The 26,990-nt window shown below is 40.6% G+C and overlaps 1 protein-coding gene across 3 annotated transcripts; it reads left to right on the top strand.

The window, feature by feature from the left end:
- The first annotated feature begins 359 nt into the window (after nt 1-359).
- Nucleotides 360-26,043, top strand: EDNRB (endothelin receptor type B). 3 transcript variants are annotated; one of them, XM_082365970.1, is made up of 10 exons: nt 426-640; nt 759-792; nt 1,426-1,961; nt 7,946-8,050; nt 16,452-16,564; nt 16,700-16,904; nt 18,597-18,746; nt 19,149-19,282; nt 20,479-20,587; nt 23,460-26,043. In XM_082365970.1, the coding sequence occupies exons 3-10, from the start codon at nt 1,476-1,478 to the stop codon at nt 23,592-23,594; spliced, it is 1,437 nt and encodes a 478-aa protein (XP_082222096.1). In that variant the 5' UTR covers nt 426-640; nt 759-792; nt 1,426-1,475; the 3' UTR covers nt 23,595-26,043. The 3 variants fall into 3 exon arrangements, with proteins under 3 accessions (XP_082222097.1, XP_082222096.1, XP_082222095.1); XM_082365969.1 differs by lacking the exon at nt 759-792 and having other exon boundaries at nt 427-640; XM_082365971.1 differs by lacking the exons at nt 759-792; nt 7,946-8,050 and having other exon boundaries at nt 360-640.
- The last annotated feature ends 947 nt before the right edge of the window (nt 26,044-26,990 follow it).

Raw genomic sequence — 26,990 nt, 5'->3', positions numbered from 1 at the left:
AGGGTCGCGCTCTTCCGTGTGGGTGGGGGCCGATGCGAACTTGAAACTGAAGGGCAAAAACAAAAGCAGCCTCTCCCCCGCCCTCCCAACAACTAATCAAGGTTTAGGTATCACGGCGGGATACTTAACTTTTCTTTGAAAAGTCCTAGCGGGCTTGAAACACGTTTAATTCAGAGCCCGGGTCTAGTCTGAAGCCTCGAGCGTCGCGGGGTGTGTGAAAACTTGCCCTTGGTTTGGGCTCATCATCTGAAGACCTGAGAACCATGACAACTCCGCAGCCCCTCAGGACGCGTCGCGGGCCGAGCACTGCCCCCTGGGGCAGCGGGCAGGTCCTGCTGATGCAGTCCAGGCGTCGCTCAAGGGGAAAGGTCGCCGCGCGGCCGCAAGGGGCGGGAGGAGTCTGGCGGTGATTGATGGGGAAGGGACGAATGAATAAAGGTACTTGTCTAGGGACAGCAAGGATCTCGAGCAAGCTGCGGAGGCTACACGGTCAGGCATTCCCTCAGCGTTTCGTCAGAGCCAGATCCGCCCGCAGCTGGAGGGAGGCGCGCTCCGCTCCAGGGTAGCCTGGAGCCCAGCTGCGAGCCAAGTGCGTCCCGGGAAGGAGGTCCCCCTGCGCCTGGTGCGTCCGGTCCGCGAGGTAAAAGTTCTGGCTTGGTGTTGCATTAAAATCAGTGATGGAACCTTATCCTGGGGGCTTCAGCTTGGATTACTTCTTTGGGGATTTTTTTTTTTTTTTTTTTTATGGATGGATACAGCGAATTACAATGGAGTTGGAGCGAAGGAGAGCGCGTGAGTGTTTGAAGCCACTTGGAGGGCACAGAAGCTTCCGCGTTAATGCAGATACTCTCCCAATCAGAACTGAGATGTCCCAGAGATTTTCCGAGTCAGCCGGCACACTCGCGGGGGGTCCGGGGGAGCCCGAGCGCAGGCAGCCGGGAAGTAGCTGCTTTCACCCGCGGGGAGGAAGGAGTCTGGGCGTCCAGACACAGGGTATCCCGGGTTCCTGAGGAGTCAAATGCAGAGACTGGCACATCCCTTGGCCTCTAGGTGCCTTGATTTCCCCCCGTCCCCACGCGCGCTTAGCCAGAACGAACACAGGAGCTCAAAGCTTTGCTCTAGACACCCATCCTTTCCTCCCTGTCACACCCCTTCCAGAATACCCCGCCCCACTGCGAGTCATTTACCCCTCGGGAGACGCAGGGGAGAAAAACCAGCGGAAGCTGGTTCTGGAAGGGCAGGAGACGGGCTCGGGCGGGTCACACGCGCCAGAGTCCCCCCCACCCCCCCACTGGCGCGCAAACTTGAGTTACTTTTGCGCGCGGATAGTGCGGGCGCGGCTGCGCTCTGCGCTAGCCGCTTGCAGGGGCGTGGCTGGGGTAGCTGACCCGGGTGTCCCGTCTTCCTTCCCTTGCTGATCTCCAGACTGAAAGCTGAAGAGTGGCCACCCGACTCCCCCCGGAGCAGGCAGCAGCATGCAGCCGCTGCCCAGCCTGTGCGGACGCGCCCTGCTGGCGCTGATCCTTGCCTGCGGCGTGGTGGGGGTCCAGGCTGAAGAGAGGGGATTCCCGCCGGCCGGGGCCACTCCGCCACTTCTGGGGGCCGGAGAGATAATGGCGCCCCCAACTAAGACCTCCTGGCCCAGGGGGTCCAACGCCAGCGTGCAGCGGTCGTCCGCATCTCCGCAGATGCCGAAAGGAGGGAGAATGGCGGGAACCCCACCGCGCACCCTCCCCCCGCCCCCGTGCGAAAGACCCATCGAGATCAAGGAGACTTTCAAGTACATCAACACGGTGGTGTCCTGCCTAGTGTTCGTGCTGGGCATCATCGGAAACTCCACACTGCTGAGAATCATTTACAAGAACAAGTGCATGCGAAACGGCCCTAATATCTTGATAGCCAGCCTGGCCCTGGGAGACCTGCTGCACATCGTCATTGATATCCCCATCAATGTCTACAAGGTAAAGGGTGCCTGCTAATATCGCGATGGGAGGGCATACCGTTAGGAAGGGGGAGATGCCAGAGCCTTTGCAGGAAGCTTAGTCACGAAGATCCCTCCCTTCCTAGAAGTCAGTAATCATTGGAACCAAATTTCCTTCTGGTTTCAGTAGCCCACTGCTAAGCCTGGAAAAAGCATAGTCGCCAGACCAGCAGCATAAACATAATTTGGAAACTTGTTAGAAATGACATCTTATAGCCCTACCTCAAACCTACTAATCCAGAAACTCTGGGTGAAGCACAGTAGTTTGTATTTTAGCAAGCCCTGCACGTAAGGTTTGAGAACCACTGGTCCTGAAGGACCTTGTCCCTAAATCCAGCTCACAAGGTACCTTCTCTCTACTGAGAAACTGATGGTTCATGTACTGGAAGGATTGTTATCACCTGAGAACTTGTTAGAACTACAAGTCCAACCCAGACTTATTAAATCAGAATCTGCATCTTAAAATACCTAGGTGATTCAAATGCATACGAACCTTGGGAAGCATTTTCTTAAAGGACCCTAACAGTAGAGGGGCTCGAATAGGTTTTTAGGAGACAAACGGCCTAGAAGAAAGAGACCCAGACAGGAGAGTAGGAAAACACAGTTCACCTGCTGCGAATGACCATACTGTACCTACCCTTTACTGAATGCCTACGATGGGCCAAGCGCTGGGATAGATGTGTTACTTTCCTTTACTCCTTCTGCCAACCCATGAGTAGACATTACTCCATTTAACAGATGATAGGATGTTCAAGGTCTCACAGTGAGTAAGTGATGGAGGTGAGGAGAATCAGGCTCAATCTGTCAGGTTCCAAAGTGCAAACTGCACCCCATCAATGACTGTGGACAAAACCAAGGACACTGAACATAAAGTCTCTAACAGTTTCAGTAGCTAACATCATTATGCGATTACCGCAGGCATCAGAGGGAACGGGCTTGAAGAGCTAGGGCAGGACGCAAACCCCTACACTCTTTGACTCCCGCTTTGAAACTCTGGACACTTCCCAACATCTCTGGGCCTCAGTGTCCTCAACTCTACAATAAAGTTTCTAGTGCCCATCGACTGGGGTTTTGTGGTGTTAAGAAAAATAGCCTAAGTGAAAGAGCTGGAAAATTTTAAAGGATGATGCAAATTTGTAAAACTCTGCTTCCCCTTCGTAACGAGCAATAGGAAGTCATGCATAAAAACAGAATCAAAAGTGTAAGGGACCGGGAATGTACTTTGGGGATTTGCCTAAAGCTAGTCCTGGGCTCAGTACAAGGGAAGGAAAAGGCATGTTGGTTTAGGAAAGGATTGTGGGAGATACTTTGATCTTTGTGGCAGGAGAAGTCACCAGATGGCATGCCTTTAAATTGCCTTTTATGAATCTCTGGAAATCCTAATCCAACAAGGCATACATTAAGGAATTCTAGAGATTTCTGAGGTTTAGAGACAGGATTTGGATTAGGATCCACGTCCTAGAAGGCAACACTCCCAGAAATGAGGGATAAATAGATGAAATCCTAAATTCCTGCATGGCTACCAGCTCTTGTGAACTCTGAGGGTTTCCTGGGAGAAGCACAGGCTGAAATGGGTCCTTTAAATGCAGCCACAGCTCCATTAGGGCCAGAAGGAACCCATTTTAGGAGTCCTACAGACTAAGTCTTACCATTCCAATGTGGCAGGAGAATTTCAATTCAATTCCTCAAAACTGACTTGAGAAATTTTAGAGTACAAGGTGTTGTGAGAAATTTTAAATAAGTGATAAGATCCTTCTGAAAAGGGAGATTACATCTAGTTTTGCTCGGCTTGCACAGAGTTTTGTGAAAGATTGTTTAGGAAGGTCCCAGGAAACCCCACATGGTCAGCCCATTTAGAAACCCTCCTAAGTCAGCCAGCAGATGACGTGCTGTATGGAAGGTTGGACTGAGGGCATTTTGCCTCCAGATCAGATGTAAATCAGCTCTTCCAGGACCATCTTACTTTCTCTGTCTGGCTAAATTATTACATTCGATAAGCCAGAGAATATCCTACTCCCAAAGGACACACAGCTTTTCCTTTCCTTTCAAATTCCTTTATGATTTCCCTAGGAAGTTACAACGTTTTGCCTGAAACCATTCAGTCTGTTAAAGCTGTGTTTCTATTTCTGAAATAAACAAACTGAGTCATTACAAATCTGGCCATGTAATCATCCTTTTTGGTCATGAACAAATCCATCACATAGAATTAGGTCCCATCACTAGGTTTGCCATCAGTGAACCCTACATAGTGACTTTTGGTTTATTTTTATATTGTGCATAAATATGTGTCACTTGAGATATAACAATAATGGCTACCATTTATTATGTACTCAGTACTTGGTTTAGTTCGTTAAATCACTGCAACAAACCCTATGGAAGAAGTATTGTTATCACCCCTGGTTTATGGGGAAACTACATTTTGGAGAGGTAAAGAAGTAAATTGCTCGATGTCACACCACTAGAAGGTCGATGTCACGCCACTAGAAGGTGATGAAACTAGGGCTTGAACCCAGGCCTTCTGGCCCTAGAACCCGTGGTCCTCCTGGCCCCCTTCACAGAGTGAGCTGAGCGTAGATTGCCCTTCTCCAACCTGGAGTATTGTTAGGACCTCATTTGAGTGCAGTGCTGCAATTATGGGACACACTACTACATAGTAGGATACTTGGTAAGCATTTTCAGTTTTACTTTGAGTCATCTGAAGATTTCTATCTCCTGAAATCCCCTTCAGATGATCTGTAATGTATAATATTGATAATATCACTGTTCGTTATTCTAAAGGCTTTATTTACAAAAACACCTAATCCAGGGCTAGTTAAAAGCCATTTTCCCTTAAATAATTGTGACACCATATAAGTTAAAAAAAATGCATTTATAATTTCAGAGTAGTGAAGTATTATACTTCATACAAAGCAAATGAAGTGAATTATGAGTGCCATTTAAATTTATCCTAAGGTGGGGGACTTGAATCTCTAAACTAGCGATTTCTAATTTTGTTTTTGTGGGGTGTTATTATTCTCTTGAGAATCCAGTTAATTATCCATCTTATATGTTATATATAATTAATATAGAAATAGATAATTTATATATACATTATAATTAATAGATACTATAATGTACATTCACAATTTCTGAGGGTTCATAAATCCCGCAGCTCCTCTGTTGGTTTACCCACAGGCCCAGAAACATCAACGTGAATCTATTACATCAATCTGGACTTCAGTAAATCTAGAGTTCAGTAAAGTTGACAAACCACAAAATGTCATAGATCTGGCTGGGAGCCATGTTCCTCGATGCGGCTGTAGAACGGGATGGGACTTCACAGGGAGAGGCTACTGTGAGGGCTGACAAACCCCAGGGAATGTGTCTACTCTGCTTTGACTCCCTCAGGGAACTGTTTCTCTGGAAACTTCTAGACAGAGTCTTTTCGCCAGGGCTCCTGTGTCAAGGAGGCAATCCTGATAAATCGGTGTTGTGGGAGACTCAGCAAATCGAAGCTCTAAAAGAGCTTCAGATAATCATGAGAACCTGCTGGAAATAAAAGCCTCGTTTCTCCTTCTCAGCAGCGCACACTAGGGCTGTCACTGCATTACATAAGAGCATCCAGATGAAAAATGAAAAAGCAAGCATCCAAAGAGGATGTTTAAAAATATAGATGTATACATATGCATATATAAATATATTAAATGTTATAAGAATGTATAGATGCATAAGTACATAGGTGAATATCATTGGTCGCAGTGCCTGGCACAAAGTAAGCCAGTAATAAATGTTATTAGAATGTGTGTGAGTGTGTGTGTGTGAATAAGAATGGAAACTTGGGGGTTTTTTTTCAGCTTTTGCCGTTATAAACATGACTACAAATAACATCTTTGTCCATATGGCTTTGCACACATGTGTGACTATATCTGAAGGGTAAATTTCTAGAATTAGAATGATTGAATCAAAGGATATGTGCATTTGTAATTTTGATAGATATTGCCATACTGTACCCCAAAATTATTGTTGTACTCTTTGTTTGAATCACTATTTTATGTAACATCTCCATATACATATATATGTATCAATGTCTATCTTTAATACATACATGGGTCACTATGCCAGTATTTACATGGTCCATGTATGTACCTGACCCCAAAACCAGTGTTTAAGCATCTGATGAGAGGATGAGTATCTCCTTATTCACAAGCTACTTATTGTGCCATTCCTGTGTAGACCAAAATGAATGGAATAATCTAGACATTTGTTGCCTATAGGAGCCTAGAGTAAGTTGGAGTAGCACCAATGTCCAAGCTGTATAGGAAGAGCTGGGTATACTTGTAGATGCTGTGAAGTTTTTTGTGTTGTTGGTGGTTGGTTGGTTAGTTAGTTGGTATGGCTTGGTTTAGTTTAGCAGTGATTTTTAACAAGCCTTGATTGCAGGTTGAAGTTAAAATTTCTTTCACTTCTCTTAACATCTTAAGAAGTTAAAAATGCTTGAGCAAACAATGAGTTTTTAAATTATAACAAGTTCACTCTCTTTGTACTGTATTTGCATGGAATAACTGACTCAATAGATATATAGTTAACATAAATATAATGTAATATAAATATAATAAATAACATAAATATAGCTTCCTTTATGTGTAAGCAAATTGAGTTTGAAAACAAATCTCCTTGGAAACTGATGACAGATAGCTACATGGGCAGACTCTGATAAGGATCCAAGTATAATCAGATGTCTAGTGGTGATGGAGAGCTTTCTAAAAATTGAGCTGGTGACCCGTTGGAGTGCCTCTAGATAGTTTTCTTGTTAAGACTTCGTAAGCTACTATTAGAGTCAAAGAGGCTGCCTTCATAGCTCTGAGAAGCAAAACTACTGACCTTTAACGTTTAACTACTTAAGGTGGGGTACTTGTAACATTAAAATGCTGGTATGTCAAAATGGGAATTGCTTCACTGAACCCTCAAATGAGTTTGGAGCGAAGTGACCTTGTCACGTAGTCAGACATTCCTGCTTGTAACACAATCAAAGCTGTCTTTCTGAACAAAATCACCGTTCTCACTATCCAGTCTTAGACTACTTCTAGTTCTTAACAAGTCTGCATATAATTAACTAATTTCATAGTTAGAAGTAAAGTGAATGAAGGACCAGCAAATTTAACTTTCGAAGTTATACTTTTCTGATTAGTAAATGCAGTTTATGCATATAGAGCAATACAAGAAGTAAAGGTATCATTGGGTAGAGGAGTCTAATTTTGCCCAAGATAACAACACTGTGCATATTTCCAGTTAAGTAACTGAGATATTTTAGTGACATTTTTGTGATGTCTAAAGACATCTTAGTAGCAGAAGCATTTTGTACCCGAAACAGAACTTAGATACCTTTGAGGTTCATTTATTTAAAGCAACAAAATTTTTAAGGAGTGTTAATTAAGCACATTTGAAGTATTAACATTTTAAAAGTGTTAATAAAGAGTAAGACTATTAACATTGAATGACCTTGAGTCAATTAATAAATAAAGCTAACCCCCCAACACCCACGTAGCATAGTGCCTGCAACGATCAATTCCAGACAAATGCTTGTTGACAAAAGATGTTATACTCATATTTTTATAACTGTCCAAAAAAAGAGGGAGAAATTTTGTTCTTTTTTCTATATGTATGAGAATATTGGCCATAACAGAATAATAGGTCAATAGCAGCAGATGTCAAATAGCCCAGAAACTCAAGACTTCCTATTTCTGATTCACTGCTTCACATGTTGGCTGCGACAAAATGGTGGGCAAACTCTTGGCCTTGGGCAATGAAATGTCCCCCAGGTTAACTCTAGAGTACTTCCTGTGTTTGCCTTTGATCTGCCACTCGGTCACTCCATAAATCCAAGGCTCTTAAAATGTCAAGGCAATGTTTCTTTCAATGTGGTAAGGCTTATCTATCAAAGGCTTTACATTTTTTTCTTTGCTCATTTTAAATGAATCGTTCAAGATCGAAGGCATTTCCATAGTTGTACAAGAGGATGACACAGCCAAGACCATGTTGTTTCAAGGCCAGGGAGCCAGGGTCTTCATTTTCCAAAGAAAACCATATAAGGTATGGCTAATACGCTATAGTTGATGATTTTTAGAGAAACATGCCAAATGCTAATCAATGATTAAGTGCTCTCAAGGGTGTTGACAGATAAAGCCTGAGCTGAAATAAGATTCTAGAGGTAATTTATGATGTGAAACATTCTCTTTCAGGACTTTGCAAAGTTAAGAAGAGGTTGGTTATGTTTGAGAGATAGCTGAGCATGGTGTATGGATATACCTTAGTCAGCAATTTCTCTAATTTCAGACTTTTTTCCTTTCCAGTGCTTTTACTTTAGAGATTTATTCTTTCTCTTTCCCTATAGATCCTCTGGGGAAAATGTAAAGGAACAAGAAAACGGCCAAACTGGGATGGTAGAAGAGAGAGAGAAAGAGGATTGTTCTTGAGTCAGAAGTGTATTAGCAAAGTTGACAGAAGCATTTATCAAGCAGTGTTCTGTCCCTGAGTCTCCCAGCCATATTCACACCTCCTAACTCGTGTCCCCTCTCTTTCTCTCCTCCTTAGCTTCATCATGGTTTCCAGAAAGAAGGAAGCCTATTCTCTGGACGTTTACTTTGTACATATCTTCTTCCCCCCCAAAACAGTGTTTTCAAATTATATTAACAGGCTTTTGAATTCCGTGGTAATCAAACGCTTTCTCACCATAGCTTATCCCATAAGCCATTCTCTGGATAGAATTAGGTTTAAGTAAGACATGAAAATACTTAATAAGATTTGTTGAATTCTTTAAGTTTGAGAGTCACTTTCTGAGCCATGAGGCCATCAGGTTATAATTCTTTAGTTCCTTCAGGTGTCACAGTGATCTTAGAAGATCCAGCTCAGCTAAGTGAATCTGACCATAAAGCTAGGTTTGTGAATAGCATGTCTTAATGCTCTTAGTTGAATCTTTTCAAAATATGTGACATGTCAATGAAAGGTTTTAAGCACAAACTGTGGATAAGTTTTTAAGTTCAGGTAATAGGAGAGTAGCAATCCATTTATTTATTGGCCTGCTACAGACTTGGAAATAAATTTCACTGTAACAAAAGTAGGGATATATATTTAAGGTGAACTTAAGTTTCTCTAAGACATATTTATTTTTTATCTTTTTTCTATCTCTTTGCTTCCCTTAAAGATTTTGTTTCCAGAAACTTAATTCATTTTAATGGAGTCATTCTTCTATTTCAGCAAGTGATAGGAATCTTTCCAGAGCAGTGGAAAGCTCTCTCTTTGCCAGCGTGCACACAACAGATTCCTAGGACAGGGCCTCTGCCTTGCACAGCTCCAGGGGGCACTGTTCATATTGTGGTATTTAAATGGTACCCCTGGGGGATAAGCTGACATTATTCCTCATCCACATACTCTAACCCACATGGCCTAATCTTTAAGGGATTAAGTGCATTTTAATGGACCCAGGATGGAACTGGTAACAGATATTCGTCCCCAAGGGCAAGGGTGCAACGTATGTCAAGAAAATATTTTCTATGCACTTGACCAGCAGCTTAAATTCTCACTGTATGTTTGAATAAAAAAAAAAGAAAGGGAGATCCAACATGGGAAATCCTTGAATGAGGGTGTACTATCTTATTAAGACGCCAGTTCAATTGCAGAAAAGCTCTTATCTGCTACAGGAAACAGAGATAAAAGCAGAAGAATACACCCTTCCCCAAACCTGTGAAACACAACCACTCCATTATTTCCTTCTTTTGACTCTGACTGTAAAAACATTTCTATAATGCCAGTCATTTGAAAGAAATGTTCACAGTTCATCACGAGATGGAACAGACAGCAATCCGGCAAAGCAGCCCTAGTTGTCATTTTTAATGTGTTGCTCACCTACCTTCTTAAATGACCGTCTCTTACAGCGTCTCTATGCTTCCTGAGTCCATCTCCACCAAATTTACAACGAAAGCACCTCACTGAATCCCATCAGATAGTGAGAAACAGTAGGTTCTGTTTTTTAAAAGTCATTTCCCTGATAGGTTTGAGTAGGGGAGAGAGGGGAGGGGAGGAATTTTGCTTTCCACCTTTTCCGGCCTGCTTGGAAGACAGAAGTCCAAGAGAAGAGCCAACGCCTCAATCCCAGAGGCCCTGGCTCTATGTGTCAAGAAGACCTGATCATCTGGAAGGGAGGAGGGCATGGACTAGACAATACAAAAATCAATCAATATATAAAATGCACAGTCATCCCAATTCCCTAAAGAATTTGTTTCAAATATGAGAACTGAAAAGTTCATGACAAAACTTTTATCACAAGATTTTTGCCTTATGATCAGATTCAGGTTTTCGTCCATGAACTCATTCATTCACTGTTATTCAACAACATTTAACGACGGTCACTGTGTGCCAGGCACTGTGCTAGGCACTAAAAATGTTGTAGAATATTCTGAAACAAAGAAACAGTTAAAGCTCAGTGTGTACTGTTAATTAAAAAAAAAAAAATAGGAAAGGAAAATGGTATATATGGTTAATGAGGCAGTTGAACATTTGTTAGTGCAAGATGGTTAACTTTGGCATTTCCTGACTCTACGGGGGCTAGATGCCTTTGGGCGTTAAGAGTGGCGTGTATTAATAGGATTTTCTCCATTTAATTTCTCGAGAATGTAATTTTTAATTACAAAAAGAATTGAAAAATATAAATCCCCCAGTTGGAGAGATTTTGTAGCACTCACTTAATCATACTTTTACAGAAAGGATATTTATTTTCTGTTCATGTTATTTATCCTTTTAGAAGTTTTTAAAAAATTATATAATATATATTTAATATAAAAGTAATTTTTAAATATGATATAAAATAATTTTTCAGATTCTGCTGACTTTTTTCTTTCTCAAACAGCTGTTTCAACATAAAGTTATGAAATCATGGCCATCCTTGTGTAGAAACCTTGTAGTCAGTATGACCAAGTCTTTTTTCAATCTAGTGTCTATTTATTTATTTGTGTTTACTTTACTCATACAAAAGAAATGTGCTAGGGAAGCAGTAGAAGCCTTAGGCGAAAGGCGCCAGCATGAGGACAGGCTATCGTTTGTCAAATGGTCACCACATTGCTCCTAGGACCAACACTAACAAAAGCTCTTCCTTGGATGAGCCATCACCATGTGAAAACCAGTGTCAGTTATGGGAGTATTTTCTGACTGGCTCACATTTGATAAATGGTAGGTAATACATATTCAAACTTAGTTTTAAACAGGACCTAAAAATTTAATTCACGTGGCAGGGACCTAGAGACAATATGGAACTCTAACATTCTTTTTGGGATCAGAGAGATTTGATTACATGCATGATTTGTCTTCAGTATTCAGATCGTGCCCTTAAATTATCTAATTGAATGGAGAAAACTGCAAATAAGGAATAAGAATATATTATTGCTGGTTTAAAGTTAGAGTTGCTTCCTCTTGCAATAAAGGAGAATCAATTTCCTCTACCAAGAAGAAAGCTGTATTGTTGGACTTCAAATTATAGATGTTGGATGTCATTATTTTTGTCAAGAAATAGTGAAATAGTTAATTTCCAGGAATTATAAAAATCTCTAAGAACATTCTTTCACCAAATTTTAAAGATGACATCTTGGTTGAGAGTGATTTCTTTTTTTTTTTTTTTTAAGTTCACAGCTTTTTCCCTACCCAGGGCTTTGTTTATTATTAAACAAGAGGTTGACGTCTTTTGCATTTTAAATAAGCTCCAAGCCCTAAATTGCCAAGGCCTTGAGGCTGGAGGCCATTCAGACAGACATGAGCCTCGGCAGTAGGCGTGGTCTCTTTCACAGGGTATCAGGCTTCTTGGTGTCTCCACAAAGGCTTCTGATCAGAGAAGCAGAGGTTGCCAAAGTCATCCTTCTGACTGACGGCAAAATAATAGAAGTGGGCACTCCGTCCCCCCACCTTCTGTGGCCTCTCAGGACTGGCAGCATTCAGGTCTGGGTTGAAATGGTGAAGAGTTTTTTTTCAGTCTCTTTCCCTTTGGAAGGGTAGATTAGAAAACTGTAATCTCTCAGCTGTGATTAGGTTTCTGACTATCTCTGTGTTGAACTTGAAGAGAATTGCTACAATTTTCAGTTTGTGTTTCCCTGTCCTCTGTGATAACTTGGGTCAGAGGTTGGGTTGCAGGCCTCCCACTGGTATGAAGAGCAATCATCCAATTTCTAGGCTGAGCCAAAAACAATAGTAACGTCAAAACAGGGCCTGGATTCAGTGCAGAGCTCATTTTCATTGGCCAGACTTCTCTCCCTTCAGTGACCGGACACTCATTCATCTTGAGTCGTCTGATGGCTGTACCTACGTGATACTAATATTTGCATATTTGGAAATCGTTGAAGACAAGAAAACACTTGACACTATCTAAATTTTTGGACAGTAGATGAATAAAATAGCTGGGGGGTTAGAAGAAATTTTTACTCTACATCTACATACTTTACCATTGTTTGACACATAGTTGTGGGTTTTAAAATACTGTTATTGATTTAATTCTAAACACTTTTCATCTAAGATCAGCTTCTTCAAAACATTGTAGATTCTAGAATCAGACCACGTGGGTTCAAATGTGGATCTATTACTTACTTAAGTGAGTGACCAAGGACAAATATGTTAGTTTATCTAATGCCGAGTAACAAATTACCCCCAAACTTAGCAACTTGAAGAATAGCATTTATTACCTGACACTCTGTCTGTGGGTCAGGAATTCAGGAGCTGCTTAGCTGGTGGTTCTGGCTCAGGGCCTCTCATGAGGGTCAAGATGTTGGCAGGGCAGCAGTCATCAGAAGGTTTGCCTGAGGCTGGAGGATCTTTTCATTCACACACCTGGCAAATTAGTGCCAGCTGTTTTTAGGTGGCCTCAGTTCCTTGTCACCTGTTGGAGTCTTCATAGGGGTGCTTGAGTCTTCTCCTGACACGGCAACTCCCCCAGAATGAGTGATCCAAGAGAGAGCAACGAGGAAGCCATAACGCCTTCTATGAACTAGTCTCAGATGTCACGCACCATCACACCCACCACATTCTATTCACTAAAAGCAAATCATTAGGTCCAACCCATGTTCAAGGGGAGGAAAATGAGGCTTCATCTTTTGAAGGGAGGATTATCAAAGAATTTGTGGGCATATTTAAAATCAACACAGCAAATTAATAAACTTCTAAGTGCCCCTAAGTTTTTTTACCTGTAAAATGGGGGTAATAGTAATACTACCTCATAGGATTGCTTTGGGAATTCAATGATATACCATGTGTAAAGGGCTTAGAATAGTGCCTAGTCCCTTGTAAGTACCATATGTGTGTTAGTTTTGCTTCCCACCCCCCGCCCCAGTGCATATAAAGGCAATCAGAATGATTAGACAGAATATTACCTGGATAGTTTGTACCAAACTGGGTCTGGCAGTTTTAACTGTTTGGAATCTTTTTATTATGTTTCCAAGAGTAATTGGCAAGTCTTTTAAAGCACCTTGAGTTCATAGCTGATTCAGACTTGCAGGACCCTGGGTCTTCCCCATTTCAGCCAATGTCTCCACCATTCACATGATCAACCCCTTTGAGTTTCCTGACTCCTCATATCTTATATCCAACCCATCAACAAGTCCTGCTAGCTCTGCTTTCAATACATATCCAGTCTATAACCCATTCTTTTCAGCCCCAGGGCACCACAAGTTTCAGCCCACAATCTCTCATCAAAGCTTCCTTTCCTGACTCTACATTCTAGTCTACATTGAGCTTCCAGAGTGATCTTTTTATATTTATTTTTTAATTAATTAATTTATTTATTTATTTGGCTGCACAGGTCTTAGTTGCGGCACACTGGCTTCTCTAGTTGTGGCGTGCAAGCTCCAAAGCGCGCGGGCTCTGTAGATGCGGTGTGCCAGGCTTAGTTGCCCCACGACACGTGGGATCTTAGTCCCCTGACCAGGGATTGAACCTGCATCCTCTGCATTGGAAGGCTGATTCTCTGGACCACCAGGGAAGTCCCCAGAGTGATCTTTTAAAAAACATAAATAAGATGATGCCATTTTCCATTTCCCTGTTCAAAATCTTGCAGTGCATTTCCTCAAAAAAACCAAAACCAAAAAAACCATTCAGACTCCTCCCTGCGCAGCTACATGTCCTAGACACTTGGCCTGGACCACTCGACCCCAGCCTTGAGAGCCTTCTTGCTGTCCCTTCCTCTCACTAAGCTTCTTTTGACCTCAGGGCCTTTGCATTTGCTCTTTCTTCTGCCTAGAATGCTCTTTGCATGGCTTACTTTTTTTAGTCAGGTCCCTACTGCAGGTTGCCTCTTCAGAGAGACCTTGCTGAGAAGCCTATCAAGAAAGCTCCCTAAATTCCACCATAATCTTTCAATATGGTGACACCCCCTGTGTGACACCATATTAAGTATTCATGTGTTTTGTGTTTGCCTTCCTCACTAGACTGTAAGCTCCATGAGAGCAGGGAGTTTGCCTTGTTCACTGATAGGCACTCTGTACTCCAAATGGTGTATGGCACATAGTGGGTACTCAATAAATGTTCGCTGAATGAATGAATGAACAAGCAGAGTTATAAGTCAGCTCATTAATCCAGAGGTCACAAGTTAGAGGCTGGTCTGACACATAAAAATATTTTGTTAATACAATGTTATCTGATAGTGTTTTTTTAAAAAAAATATGAATTAGTTGACAATTTTTATAAATTGTGAGATTTCATATAAAAATTCCAATTTGGGGCTAAAAATCAAGATACTTTTGTATTGGGGACCTCTTGGCAAAAATCACATCAAGTTTATTAGCAGCAGCTCCTTTTAGACAGGATTTACCCCAGACCCCTCTGTTCCCTATTATTTCCTGACACCAATGACTTTCTTACACCTGGCTTCCTCCACTCTTCTGTTGCCTGCCTGGCCTTGCAGGCTTTCAGACCCTAGAAAAAGCGTATTTGCTGTAAGTATGACAACATTTGTTCTACATGTCGGTGTAACTTTTCACGTCTACCTTAGAAATGAAATTGGTTCCATGTTGGAGCTCCGAGTCATGTTCATACTGAAACACACATTTCAGCTTTGGGTGCCGCTCTAGTTACAGAACAATCACCCAGCATGACAAACTCCACAAAGAACCTTCACGAGTGAAAGAACGGAAAGACTCAATTGTGTTTCAAAATAGTTTTCACTTTTGGAAGGTTATTTTTTAAAACATTAAAACGCACACACAGACACGTAGATTTGAAATACTTTATTTTCAAAACCTCATGAACGTTCGACCCAGATGTTTACCTAAAGTGATTCATTTACCAGGGTGGGGCACACCCAGTTGTCCTAAAAAAGAAAATCACTGAGTTTAACAATAGATGGTTGCATAGTCTGAAGTCAGATAAACGGAAATATATGTATAGAACTAAGTCTTTTGCTCACTGGATAGCCACTGCCTATATATTTTAGGGGCCTGAATATTTAAGCATCTGCTGTGTGTCAGGAACTGTACTAGGCAATTGCAGAAGTTCTTTTCTGTTTGATGGGCTAGGGGTTCCAGACAGCAAAAACTTAACCAAACAAACAAGTATGTTATAATATATACAATAGGAGCTGATAAGTGCTGTTGCTGAAACGGGAAGTGGAGTAGGATGAGGGAGATGGGGAGGCCTGACCAGTTCCTATACTTAATAGTGTGCTGAGGGTAGGTCATGTTGAAAAGATGAGATTTGAGTAAGACCTGAAGGAGGTCAAGGAGTTAGCCAAGTGGATCTTTGGGGGAAAAGCCTTCCAGGATAAGGAAGAACCTCAAGTGAAGCCCTAAGGAATGAGTGTGCCTGCTGGGTTCAAGGAGCTGTGTGCTGAGTTACAGAGCAGTCAGGTTGACTAGAGTGAAGAATAAGTACACGAACACGCACACTGTTCTCCATAGGAGTCGTCTAGTCTCTCTGACTAAGAGACATTTGTCTTTCTTTTTTTTTTTTTTTGGGCCGTGCCACATGGCATGTGAGATCTTAGTTCCCTGACCAGGGATGGAACCCTGCATTGGAAGCGTGGCATTGTAACCACTGGACCACCAGGGAAGTCCTACGTCACCTATTTTTAGTTAACCTTATTTTGATTTGGCCACCAGCTGAGTATTTGAGACTCCATAACAGTATGAGAGGCATTTTCAACACTGCAGGCCCAATCTTGTAAGGAGAACTTAAGCAACTGGCCCCAGTTGGCCCTGCAGTGGAGGAGACCTTGACCCTAAGCTACTGTCTGTGTATAGCTAATTCTCCTGAACCGGCTGCCCTTTCATTATTCCCAATCCACTCTCTTGTTCCAGATATCAAACGCAAGTGCTTTTCAAAGGAGTAGTCTATGAGAAAAAGAATAAGAACTAGAGTTTGTTATTTTAACTCTACATGTTCATTTGTCTCCACTAAGTGATACATACAGTTCAGAGGGCACCCTGTGAAAATCTCCCTAACAGAGCTTCATGTCTCCTCAATGCAGCTACTTGCCGAGGACTGGCCCTTTGGAGTTGAGGTGTGTAAGCTGGTGCCTTTCATACAGAAGGCCTCTGTGGGAATCACTGTGCTGAGTCTATGTGCTCTAAGTATTGACAGGTAAGAGCATATATCTAAGCCAGGTATATCCTGACCGCTATCCTAGTGATTGCTATGCTACTTAGAAAATAAACTGTGTAATTCAATAAAACTAGGCTCTGCCAGCTTGGCAAATGATTATGTTTTACTCTTCAGATATCGAGCTGTTGCTTCTTGGAGTCGAATTAAAGGAATCGGGGTTCCAAAATGGACAGCAGTAGAAATTGTTTTAATTTGGGTGGTCTCCGTGGTCCTGGCTGTCCCTGAAGCCGTGGGTTTTGATATGATTACCACTGACTACAAAGGAAGTTATCTGAGAATCTGTTTGCTCCATCCCACTCAGAAAACAGCCTTCATGCAGGTAAATTTTACTTTTTTGTCCCCCTTTCTGTTGTTGCCTTATAAATATTTAGCTATTTTTCCCCTGATCTCCTCTTCTTGGGAAGCTACTGATTTATGACTGTCCTTGGCATGAATTAAGAGTGTAGGTCCGGGGCTTCCCTGGTGGCGCAGTGGTTGAGAATCTGCCTGCTAATGCAGGGGACACGGGTTCGAGCCCTGGTCTGGGAGGATCCCACATGCCGTGGAGCAACTAGGCCCGTGAGCCACAACTACTGAGCCTGCGCGTCTGGAGCCTGTGCTCCGCAACAGGAGAGGCCGCGGTAGTGAGAGGCCCACGCACTGCGATGAAGAGCGGCCCCCGCTTGCCGCAACTGGAGAAAGCCCTCGCACAGAAACGAAGACCCAGCACAGCCAAAAATAAATTAATTAATTAATTTAAAAAAAAAAAAGAGTGTAGGTCCTAGGGCTGTGGGGTTAATGGTGACTAATGACCCAGGGCTGCAAGAAGCTGGGTCACTACTTCTCCAAGAATCCCCTGGTGCTCAGGAATACAGATAAACCAAGTTTACATGAGAGAATCGATTTGAATTTATAGCTTTTCTACTCAAATTCCCATAAGGACTGGCAGCTACTACATATTCTGTATGAAGCAGAACAGCGGTCATCAGAGGGAGTGTGTGGTCCAGGGAATGATCAAGTAGAAGTCGCCCTGGTATGGATGGTTTGATCGGAATCCCTGTGAATCCGTGAAGCTCGGTATGAATAACAAGCTTGTCCTCTCTCTAAAGGGAAAGCTGCCGTTACAAAGAACTTCATCTTGGCCATTTATTCAAGAGCTTTTAATCAGGAAATAGGAAAAGAATGGTAATACTGGTCATCAGAAGATAGATCCTAAGTGTAAAAGGCTCTTCCCAACAGAATGGGTTAAGAGGAGTTAATACAAAGGGGGCTGGTCCAGATGTCATCAATGATTATTTTCTATTTTACACGTTAAGACGAGATAAAGCTTTATGAATATATGTATAGATCATGGTAAACAAAAGAATAAAGAAATTGAGAATGAGACTGCTGTTTTCTTGTTTCTTATTAGTTAAAATGGGAAAAGTACTGCATAGATTACATAAATTCTGCTCCAACGCAGACATACCTGGAACAACAATTTTAAGAAGGAAAAGAAAAAAAGAGCAGAAAAAGAATAAGAGAAAAGGCATGTTACAAGCAGCTTTGAATTTTAGTTGATAGGTTAGATGTATACATCCCTTAGGTAAATGATTAATATAGACCTCTTCCTACCTGCTTTTCCCATAAACAAGCTTGTTAAAAAGTGAAAAACTCCCATAAACACTAGGATATCTTTACCCATTCAGATGTGGTATTTCACACAAAGAATTCCTTAAGGATAACTTGCATATGTGAAGACAAAAATATTTGAATTACCAAATATTTAAAATTTTGCTCAATTGCTTACATTTTTATATGTAATGATAGCACACTTCCTTAGAGACTTGAAATGCTTTTTAGGAAAAGTTTGTTTCATTTAATTTAATTATTTGTTCAGCAGACGTGGCCTGAAAGATTCTACATAGTATTTATAAAATGGATCGACTTTAGAAGATAATTTCTCCTTGATGAGTATTTTTTAATTTAACATTTGATATGTAAGATTTTCTTACAGAGGAATATTAAGTATAACATTCTCTCTTCCCCATAGTTTTACAAGACAGCTAAAGATTGGTGGCTATTTAGTTTCTATTTCTGCTTGCCATTGGCCATCACTGCATTGTTTTATACCCTGATGACCTGTGAAATGTTGAGAAAGAAGAGTGGCATGCAAATTGCTTTAAATGATCACTTAAAGCAGGTAAGGAAATAGAAATATTTGCTGACTCATGATTACAATCCTGATTATGAATATGAAAATTATCATGGTGATAAGAAACTAAAATTATCATACACCACAGCATACTTCCTTTTTCTTGTGCTGGTATTTTTTAATATACAAAGAATATTTTTTATATTATCTATCTGGAGATATTCTACATAGTCTAAAAAGATGTGAAAAGAGCCATTACTTTTTAAAGATGAATCTTTCATCATTTTCTGTCTAATTCACATTAGCTATTCAGTTTAAAGCTCAGTGTCCTGAATTTTTACAAATGCCACTGATTTTTTGTAAACGATATTAAATATTTTGTTTGGAAAGCGAGAACACTGTGATTATAATGAGGCATCTATTCAGTGTCTGACTGTGGTTTTATTTCAGAGACGGGAAGTGGCCAAAACAGTATTTTGCCTGGTCCTTGTCTTTGCCCTGTGTTGGCTTCCTCTTCACCTCAGCAGGATTTTGAAGCTCACTCTTTATGATCGGAACGATCCCAATAGATGTGAACTTTTGAGGTAAGAAAGGTAAAATAGAAATAGTTGTGTAAATAAATGCCATTCAGAAGTTCTTCCATTGATTCCTTTCATTGGCAAGAAGAGAGAGTACCATTTTTCTAATCCTTAGAGAGCAATTAAGATGGCCATTTTTTTACCTTTACTCCTATTTCCAAGGGAGAAGTAAAGGGACTTAGGAGAACACTGGGAATGGAGAGCCAGGGTTGTCCAAATGAGTGAGTAGCACAATTGAAAACATTAGGTCTGATCCTCCTTTGCACTTTGTAAATCCTTTCTTTTTTTTTTTTTTTTTTTTGGTAGAGTTGAAGGAAGAAGCCTCTACTCATTTTTTTTAAATTTATTTTTATGTTTGGCTGTGTTGGGTCTTCGTTTCTGTGCGAGGGCTTTCTCCAGTTGCGGCGAGCAGGGGCCACTCTTCATCGCGGTGCGTGGGCCTCTTACCATTGCGGCCTCTCCTGTTGCGGAGCACAGGCTCCAGACGCACAGGCTCAGTAGCTGTGGCGCATGGGCCTAGTTGCTCCGCAGCATGTGGGATCTTCCCAGACCAGGGCTCGAACCCGTGTCCCCTGCATTGGCAGGCAGAGTCTCAACCACTGCGCCACCAAGGAAGCCCATAAATCCTTTCTTTTCATCCAGCCTCAGCGCTTCCAAAAGAGATTTCATATTTTTAAATTATTAAATTATTAATTTATTTATTTTTGGCTGCGTTGGATCTTCGTTGCTGCACACGGGCTTTCTCTAGTTGCGGTGAGCAGGGGCTACTCTTTGTTGCGGTGCGTGGGCTTCTCATTGCAGTGGCTTCTCTTGTTGCAGAGCACAGGCTCTAGGTGCACAGGCTCAGTAGTTGTGGTGCACGGGCTTAGCTGCTCTGCGGCATATGGGATCTTCCCGGACCAAGACTCGACCCCGTGTCCCCTGCATTGGCAGGCAGATTCTTAACCACCGCGCCACCAGGGAAGTCCCGAGATTTCATTTTAAACGAGAGAATTGGGCATGGGCGGTGGGGTGATGACAGGGACAGAGAACGAGAGAGAGAGAGGCAGAGAGAGAGATCATAATAGGCAAAGACTAGTGATAAAGTCAAAACCATTGTAAATGGCTAATTATTTTGTTCACAAAAACACAAAATTCTGTAAAGAATATATGTTCATAGCAGCATATTTTTTTACAGACATGTCTTGTATTATTTTTTGCAGCTTTTTGTTGGTATTGGACTACATTGGCATCAACATGGCCTCCCTGAATTCCTGTATTAACCCAATAGCTCTGTATTTGGTGAGCAAAAGATTCAAAAACTGCTTTAAGGTAAGAGAGTATTCGAAAATCAAAAGCCCTTTTTAATCTGGCATCAAATATAACCCTTCCAAACTATTAATATTTCTATCCAAAGAGATCTGGTCAATTGTTTTGCAGTATCCCCTAGTATTACATGATCGACATTTCTTTCTTATTTATTTATTTATTTATTTATTTATTTATTTAATTTTTGGCTGTGTTGGGTCTTTGTTGCTGCGCACGGGCTTTCTCTAGTTGCGGCGAGCGGGGACTGCTCTTCGTTGCGGTGCGCGAGCTTCTCATTGTAGTGGCTTCTCTTGTTGCGGAGCACCGGCGCTAGGCACATGGGCTTCAGTAGTTGTGGCATGTGGGCTCAGTAGTTGTGGCTCGGGGGCTCTAGAGGGCAGGCTCAGGAGTTGTGGCACACGGGCTTAGTTGCTCCGCGGCATGTGGGATCTTCCTGGGCCAGGGCTCGAACCCGTGTCCCCTGCCTTGACAGGTGGATTCTTAACCACTGTGCCACCAGGGAAGCCCTAGACGTTTCTTTTTAGATGTGAATTTTGCTCATAAATCACTATAACTGATTTCTGCCTACAAATCCCAGTCAACCATTCCCTGCTGCCTCAACCAATCAATTCTACTCATAGAGTTACGCAGAAAATGAATAAAAATTGCATGCATTGATGTCTGACAAATATCACATGATAAAATAAGAGCTACACATGATTAAAGGCACTGTTCCCATTTTTGGAAGATTTTGGACTATGCAGCACACTGTAGATTATAACTAAGTTAGTTTCTTTTTCATACAGAGGTGACCATAACGAGTCAAACAAAGCCGTTTAATTCAGGTTTTACCTCCACTTTTCTGCCTTCATTCTATAGCAGAGAAGTGCTCCTTGATGTGGAATATGTGAAATTATTCCTCATTTGCCTGCTTGCATTTGTGTGTAACATCCATCCATCCATTCATTCACTCCTTCAGCAATCTAGCATACATGAAATATTCCCTTCTCTTATGTGGGAATGACTCACTTGTCCCTGGTGTAACAGAGCCCAGATTCAGCTGCTCACCACTCCTATGCCAATAATTCGAGAGGCAAGTGTCAGTAGAAAAGAAAGGTGCTTTAATCAGAAAAGCCAGCAGTCTGGGGATATGGTGGACTCGTGTCCAGAGACCAACACCAAAGATTCTGCTCAGCCATGACAGTTTTTAAAGGGAAAAATGGAAGGGGAAGAATCTCAATGAATCATCCAGGCAGGAGGTTGGGTTCTGCTTCTCCCCTGAGGACAGACTGGCTGGCTCTCTCTTCAGATGTTATCTTGCCCCAGGGGTCTGCATGCACGCTTGCTTAGGGGGGGCTACTGTGGCTAGAGAGCTAGTCTTACTTCTTTTTATCTAGGAAGAGAATCAACAGGTTAGACAAGGCATGGTGTGCATTCAGGAGAGCATAAGTCAGGAATTAGTTTCAATTGCTTAGTGATCTCATTCCTATAATTAAGTTCTTTCAAGGTTAGAGGGGAACAGAAATGGGCAAACAAGAAAGGGGCAAAAGAGCTGCTTTCAGTTCCCCACTGTCAAACACCATTCCATTTCTATGGGATTAGGGGCAAAGGTCTATCTTCTGTAACTTCTTCATGCTGACATGGGACGCCATATTCTCAGAGTGGAAGATGTCAGCATGGGTCTGTAACATCTCTTTGCTGACAATTTTATTGTAGTTGCGTGCTTACATATACAGGCAGAGCAAGCTACAATTATTTTGCTGCCCACCAAGATACAGATTATTATGAGCAATAATGTTAATCCCATTCTCTTGAGGCTCGTTCTTGGACTTGTGCTAGCCATAGATTCAATACTGCTCAGGATGGCACAGCTTATGTCACGGTTACAGTCTGGTCATCATGGAGTTAGCTTTTTCCCTCTGGTGGCAGTTACCGTACCTGTAAAACAACTCGGGAATGTGCATCAGACACTGAGTCTGTGGCTCTATTGTCCTAATTATTAACTGCTCGGTTTTGTACTGGAGGGCGTGGTGCCTTGGTTCTGCTTGGTTCCGCTGGCAGTTCATTATTGGAAAACAGAGAACTTAGCTTCCTTGTAAAATCAAAGGCAGTCTATAAAATTCTTTGCTCACTCATAAACTCATAGATTTTAGAGCTAGAGGAGAATGTCACCAGATCAGGTCCCTCATTTTACAGAACAGAAAGCAATGGAACTCACATTTTCTTATACATATAAATTCTCAGAAAACAAACAGAATGAACAGGATTTTTAAAAATCCAAGAAAAAATTTGGATGACTAAAAACTGAGACACATAGACTTTATAACCTTATTGTGTAACAGTATTGAAAAGTCACATGAGATTAAACACGTGGCTGAAAAAAATGGTGATGTAATATTAAGTTTATTGACATGGAAAGATGATTATGTCACTGTCAAGGCCATGGAGTAGTATGTATAGTCCAGTTTTATTAACATAATTATACACACACGTCCACAAACACGCACATATACAGTCATGTGTATATATGTGTGTGGTAATATTTCCACTTGCATAGGAAAAAGTCTTTGAGTTACGTATTTATCAAATATTAAAAGTATTTCTCAAGTAATCAAGAGTAAGTATCAAGAATTAAGAGTGGCTTTCTCTTTCAATTTTAATTAAAAGATGAGGAAGTTTAATTATGTACATTTTTTTCTTCTCTGTATTTTCTAGTTTAAAATCATTATCATATACTACTTATGTAATTACATGTTTTAAGGGGAAAATAAGAGGGCATGGAAAGAAATTGGCAGAATTGCATATCATGCAAAGAAAGCCAGAATTCTGGAGAGTAGGAAGGGCTGTGATAGTGTAACTGATGTAAACTTATAACGAGTTACTTTGTTTTGTACAGTCATGCTTATGCTGTTGGTGCCAGTCATTTGAAGAAAAGCAGTCCTTGGAGGAAAAGCAGTCGTGCTTAAAGTTCAAAGCTAATGATCACGGATATGACAACTTCCGTTCCAGTAATAAATACAGCTCATCTTGAAAGAAGGAATATTCATTTTCTTTACTTTGGACAGAAATCATTAAAACAATGAGGCATCCGCCAAACAAAACAAAACAACTGTGTGTTTGCACAAAACAATGTAAAAATGTAAGAGTGATTATTTTCTTAACACTCAGAATTACTCATGACATTTTATGAGCTGTTTACAGCCTGAGAAGAAAAGCGATGAGAATTAAGAAAGCCTCATTGTGAAAGCACTTAATCCTTTACAGTCAGCACTTCAATGTGGCTCTTCAGAACTTCTGGTATATTCATACACCACTTAAAGTTTAAATTGAGCTCACTCAGAATTCCTACTAAAGATGTTTATTTTTTAAATTAAGGTGAATCTGATGCAAAGGAAAAATGTGTTGCTGCGAAACAGAATTTTTAAATGAAATTTAAATTACTCAATTTAAAATTTTAAAAATCTTTTAAAGGAACTTTTCTATTAATAGCCTCACACCATTGGTTGGACTATAATTGGAGACAAAATATGAAAGCAGTTCAGCCGGTGTATTTGTTTGATGTTAGAGACATATTTAAATGATCAGGAGGGAGTATCAGAGAGATTGAAGTTTTTGAAAATATTCAACTTTACATTCAGATAAGATCAAATGTCACAAAGGGACAGAGAGAGAAGGTTTGGAATGCCGTCCCAAAGCACTGCTTTGAAATCTCCTATTCGTGTACTCTGCAAAGAAAATACTACCTACAATTTTTTTGAGGATTATTAAAACATTCTTCTTCTTTCACTATTGTAGTTTAAATGCTATTTGTTTAGTTTTGTCATCTGTAAATACTTACCTACAATACACAACGTGTAGATGATTAAATGAAGGGCAGGCCCCAGTGTTCATACCTTTACAATGGAGAGATGCCAGGAACCCCATAATGGACAGAATGTGAGTTGCCTGGAGCAGTGTCCACATGGCAAAGGAGAAAGCAGCATCTTTTCTCACCCTGCTGCAGTTAAGATGGTCTCTGGCAATGTATCATACGATAGTTAAAATACTATTTTTAAGATCATAGATATTAGAGTCAATGTAACAGTTACCTGTAAAGCTTATTACTAATTTTTATATTATTTGTGTAAATAACTAATAGAAAAGAATTCTGGATGTGGTGCTTTCCTGTCACTTACAGGCAAAACTGCTTTTTGAGACTGTTAAGAACCTCTTACTTTGTGCATTCTTGCCTAATTCTTTCATCTCCCCAGCAAAGTGCCTCAGGTTAACCTGGATGAGATGTGTGTGAAAGTATGTACAAGAGAAAACGGAAGACAGAGGAAATGAGATGGGGTGGGAGGAAACCCATGGGGACAAATTCCCTTCCTTAGCCTGATGTTCGTCACTGCCCGTCACATCAATGCAAAAGGTCCTGATTCTGTTCCAGCAAAACAGTGCAATGTTCTCACAGTGGCTTCAGGAACAAATTGGGCCCAAGAGCTTTAACTCTGTCTTAAAATATAACAGAGTTTCTACCCTTGTTTTTTGTTTTTTTTGTGTGGTTTTTTTTTTTTTTTTTGGTAACCCAGGGCCACAGCCACATGTTGAGAATAAGCGAGCAATGTTGTTTTCTGCCAGCATCTAACGTGATGCTACCAAAACCCCAATAATGGGGCCAGAAGGAAAGGACAGTAATTAATTCACGTGCCACATGGAATCTATTTACAAATCCCAGGCTTATTTATTAATTTCTTCCCAATCACTTTTTCAGATGCTTGTCATCACGAAAGACATTTCAAACTTCGGATTTTAAATTAACTTTGGGTTACTACTGTTTTCAGTTCGTTAATATATTTTTTATTCCTATTTAAATTTGAGCTCATTTTACTACCATTCATTTTGTTTCTCATCTGCATCATAATGCCCTTTCCTTCTCCCTGTCAGAGTTGTGGTCTGTAATCATCTTGCCAAATTTTAAACTGCACACAAATAGTATATACATGCATTATTTATAATGAAATTGTGTTCAGTAGCTTTTCTAAAAATGTTTGATTCAAAATTTTAACATACTGACAAAGGTTGGTAAGAAACAAGCATGATTTCTTAGCATAAATAAAATCAATACGGGAAAAGGTGCTACTGTTTAACTTTAAAACATACTTTCTAGTATTAAGGACTGTATAATATAACAATGAACAAAAATAATGTTAACATGGATGTAAAACTTAAAAGATTTATAAGCGATTTTAGACTGTTTTCTCCTTTATATTTGCTAATAGGGGTGCATGTTAGTATTGACAGCTTACAACATATGGCCAAAGGAATACAGTTTATAACAAAGCATGGGTATGCTGTAGCTAACTTTATAAAATTGTAATATAACCATGTAAAGTAATTATATATTTTGTTTTTCTGGGGTCACTTAAAGTGGCAACTACTGTAGTTGCTAATTCTATGTTATGTAAACAAAATCAATAAAAATTTAAATTGCTTTAAAAAAAGACCAGCTTGTTTTTCACTGTGCAGGCAATAACTAATAGTAATTTATTATTAAGTGTTTAAAGGAAATATAAATGTTACAAATGGACATGATTTATGTTAAACACACAATTAGCAAGGAAATATGAAAGCTGTTACGTTAAAATGCCAAGTTTCTATTATGTTTTATTGTGGTGAGTAACCAGAGATATATACATTCAGTTTGCAGAGGTTGATTATCTGATTGATTGTTTCCAATGGCACCTTGTGTCTTTCCATCTCTGGTTTCCTGCCTTTGGAGCAATTTCATTGTTTAATCATTATTGTACCATAGGTGAAAGTTGAAAGGCTGAAATGAGATTTTGGAATCACTCATTTCAGTTCATAAGCTCCTTTTGAGTGCAAGATGGGATGAAATTGATAAGATGAGAAGTTCCTGCTTGACAGGAGATAGAAATGATAACAAAATTTAATACAAGGCAAAATGAAGTGACCACTAAATAACTGTGTACTGACTGCTCTTGAGGTTCAAGTGTCTGTATCTCTTAACACATAATCCCTTTCTTTCCCTAACAAAAATAATCTAGAATTAGCATTTACTCTTTTCCCATATCATTATCTTAAACTCAGCCTAGTGTTTCAGAGGTTTCTATGAGTTATCCCTCACCTTTGCTGGATTTCAGCTGCCTAATCTGAGCTGGGTATTTTGAGATATAGGTGTTCTGAATTCAGGAGCTATATGAGAAGTACAAGAGAGCAAAACCCAGGCAGAACCCTCTCTCAGGAGTCACCAAAAAGAGCCTACCTTCTCTTGAACTGTTAGTTGTCAAGTTACAAAAATAATAATCATGCCCACATAATTCATTATAGTAAATGTAGGCAGAATAAATACAATTTAGATTCTTGGAAGAAAACCAAAAGATGTGGCAGCTCTAAGATGGAAATATCCCGAAATCCAAAGAGTGCAGAG

The sequence above is a fragment of the Balaenoptera borealis genome, assembly GCF_965194805.1.
Source record: "Balaenoptera borealis genome assembly, chromosome: 18".
NCBI lineage: Eukaryota > Metazoa > Chordata > Mammalia > Artiodactyla > Balaenopteridae > Balaenoptera > Balaenoptera borealis.
The sequence above is the reverse complement of the archived record's forward strand: the minus strand, read 5'-3'. Positions and strand labels throughout refer to the sequence as shown.

Excerpts from the sequence above, each read along its gene's own strand:
- EDNRB (XM_082365970.1), top strand. The coding sequence starts at position 1,476 with ATGCAGCCGCTGCCCAGCCTGTGCGGACGCGCCCTGCTGGCGCTGATC. Across the intron at positions 1,962-7,945 it reads TCCCCATCAATGTCTACAAG|ATCGAAGGCATTTCCATAGT; the intron begins GTAAAGGGTGCC and ends GAATCGTTCAAG. Across the intron at positions 19,283-20,478 it reads AATAGATGTGAACTTTTGAG|CTTTTTGTTGGTATTGGACT; the intron begins GTAAGAAAGGTA and ends TATTTTTTGCAG.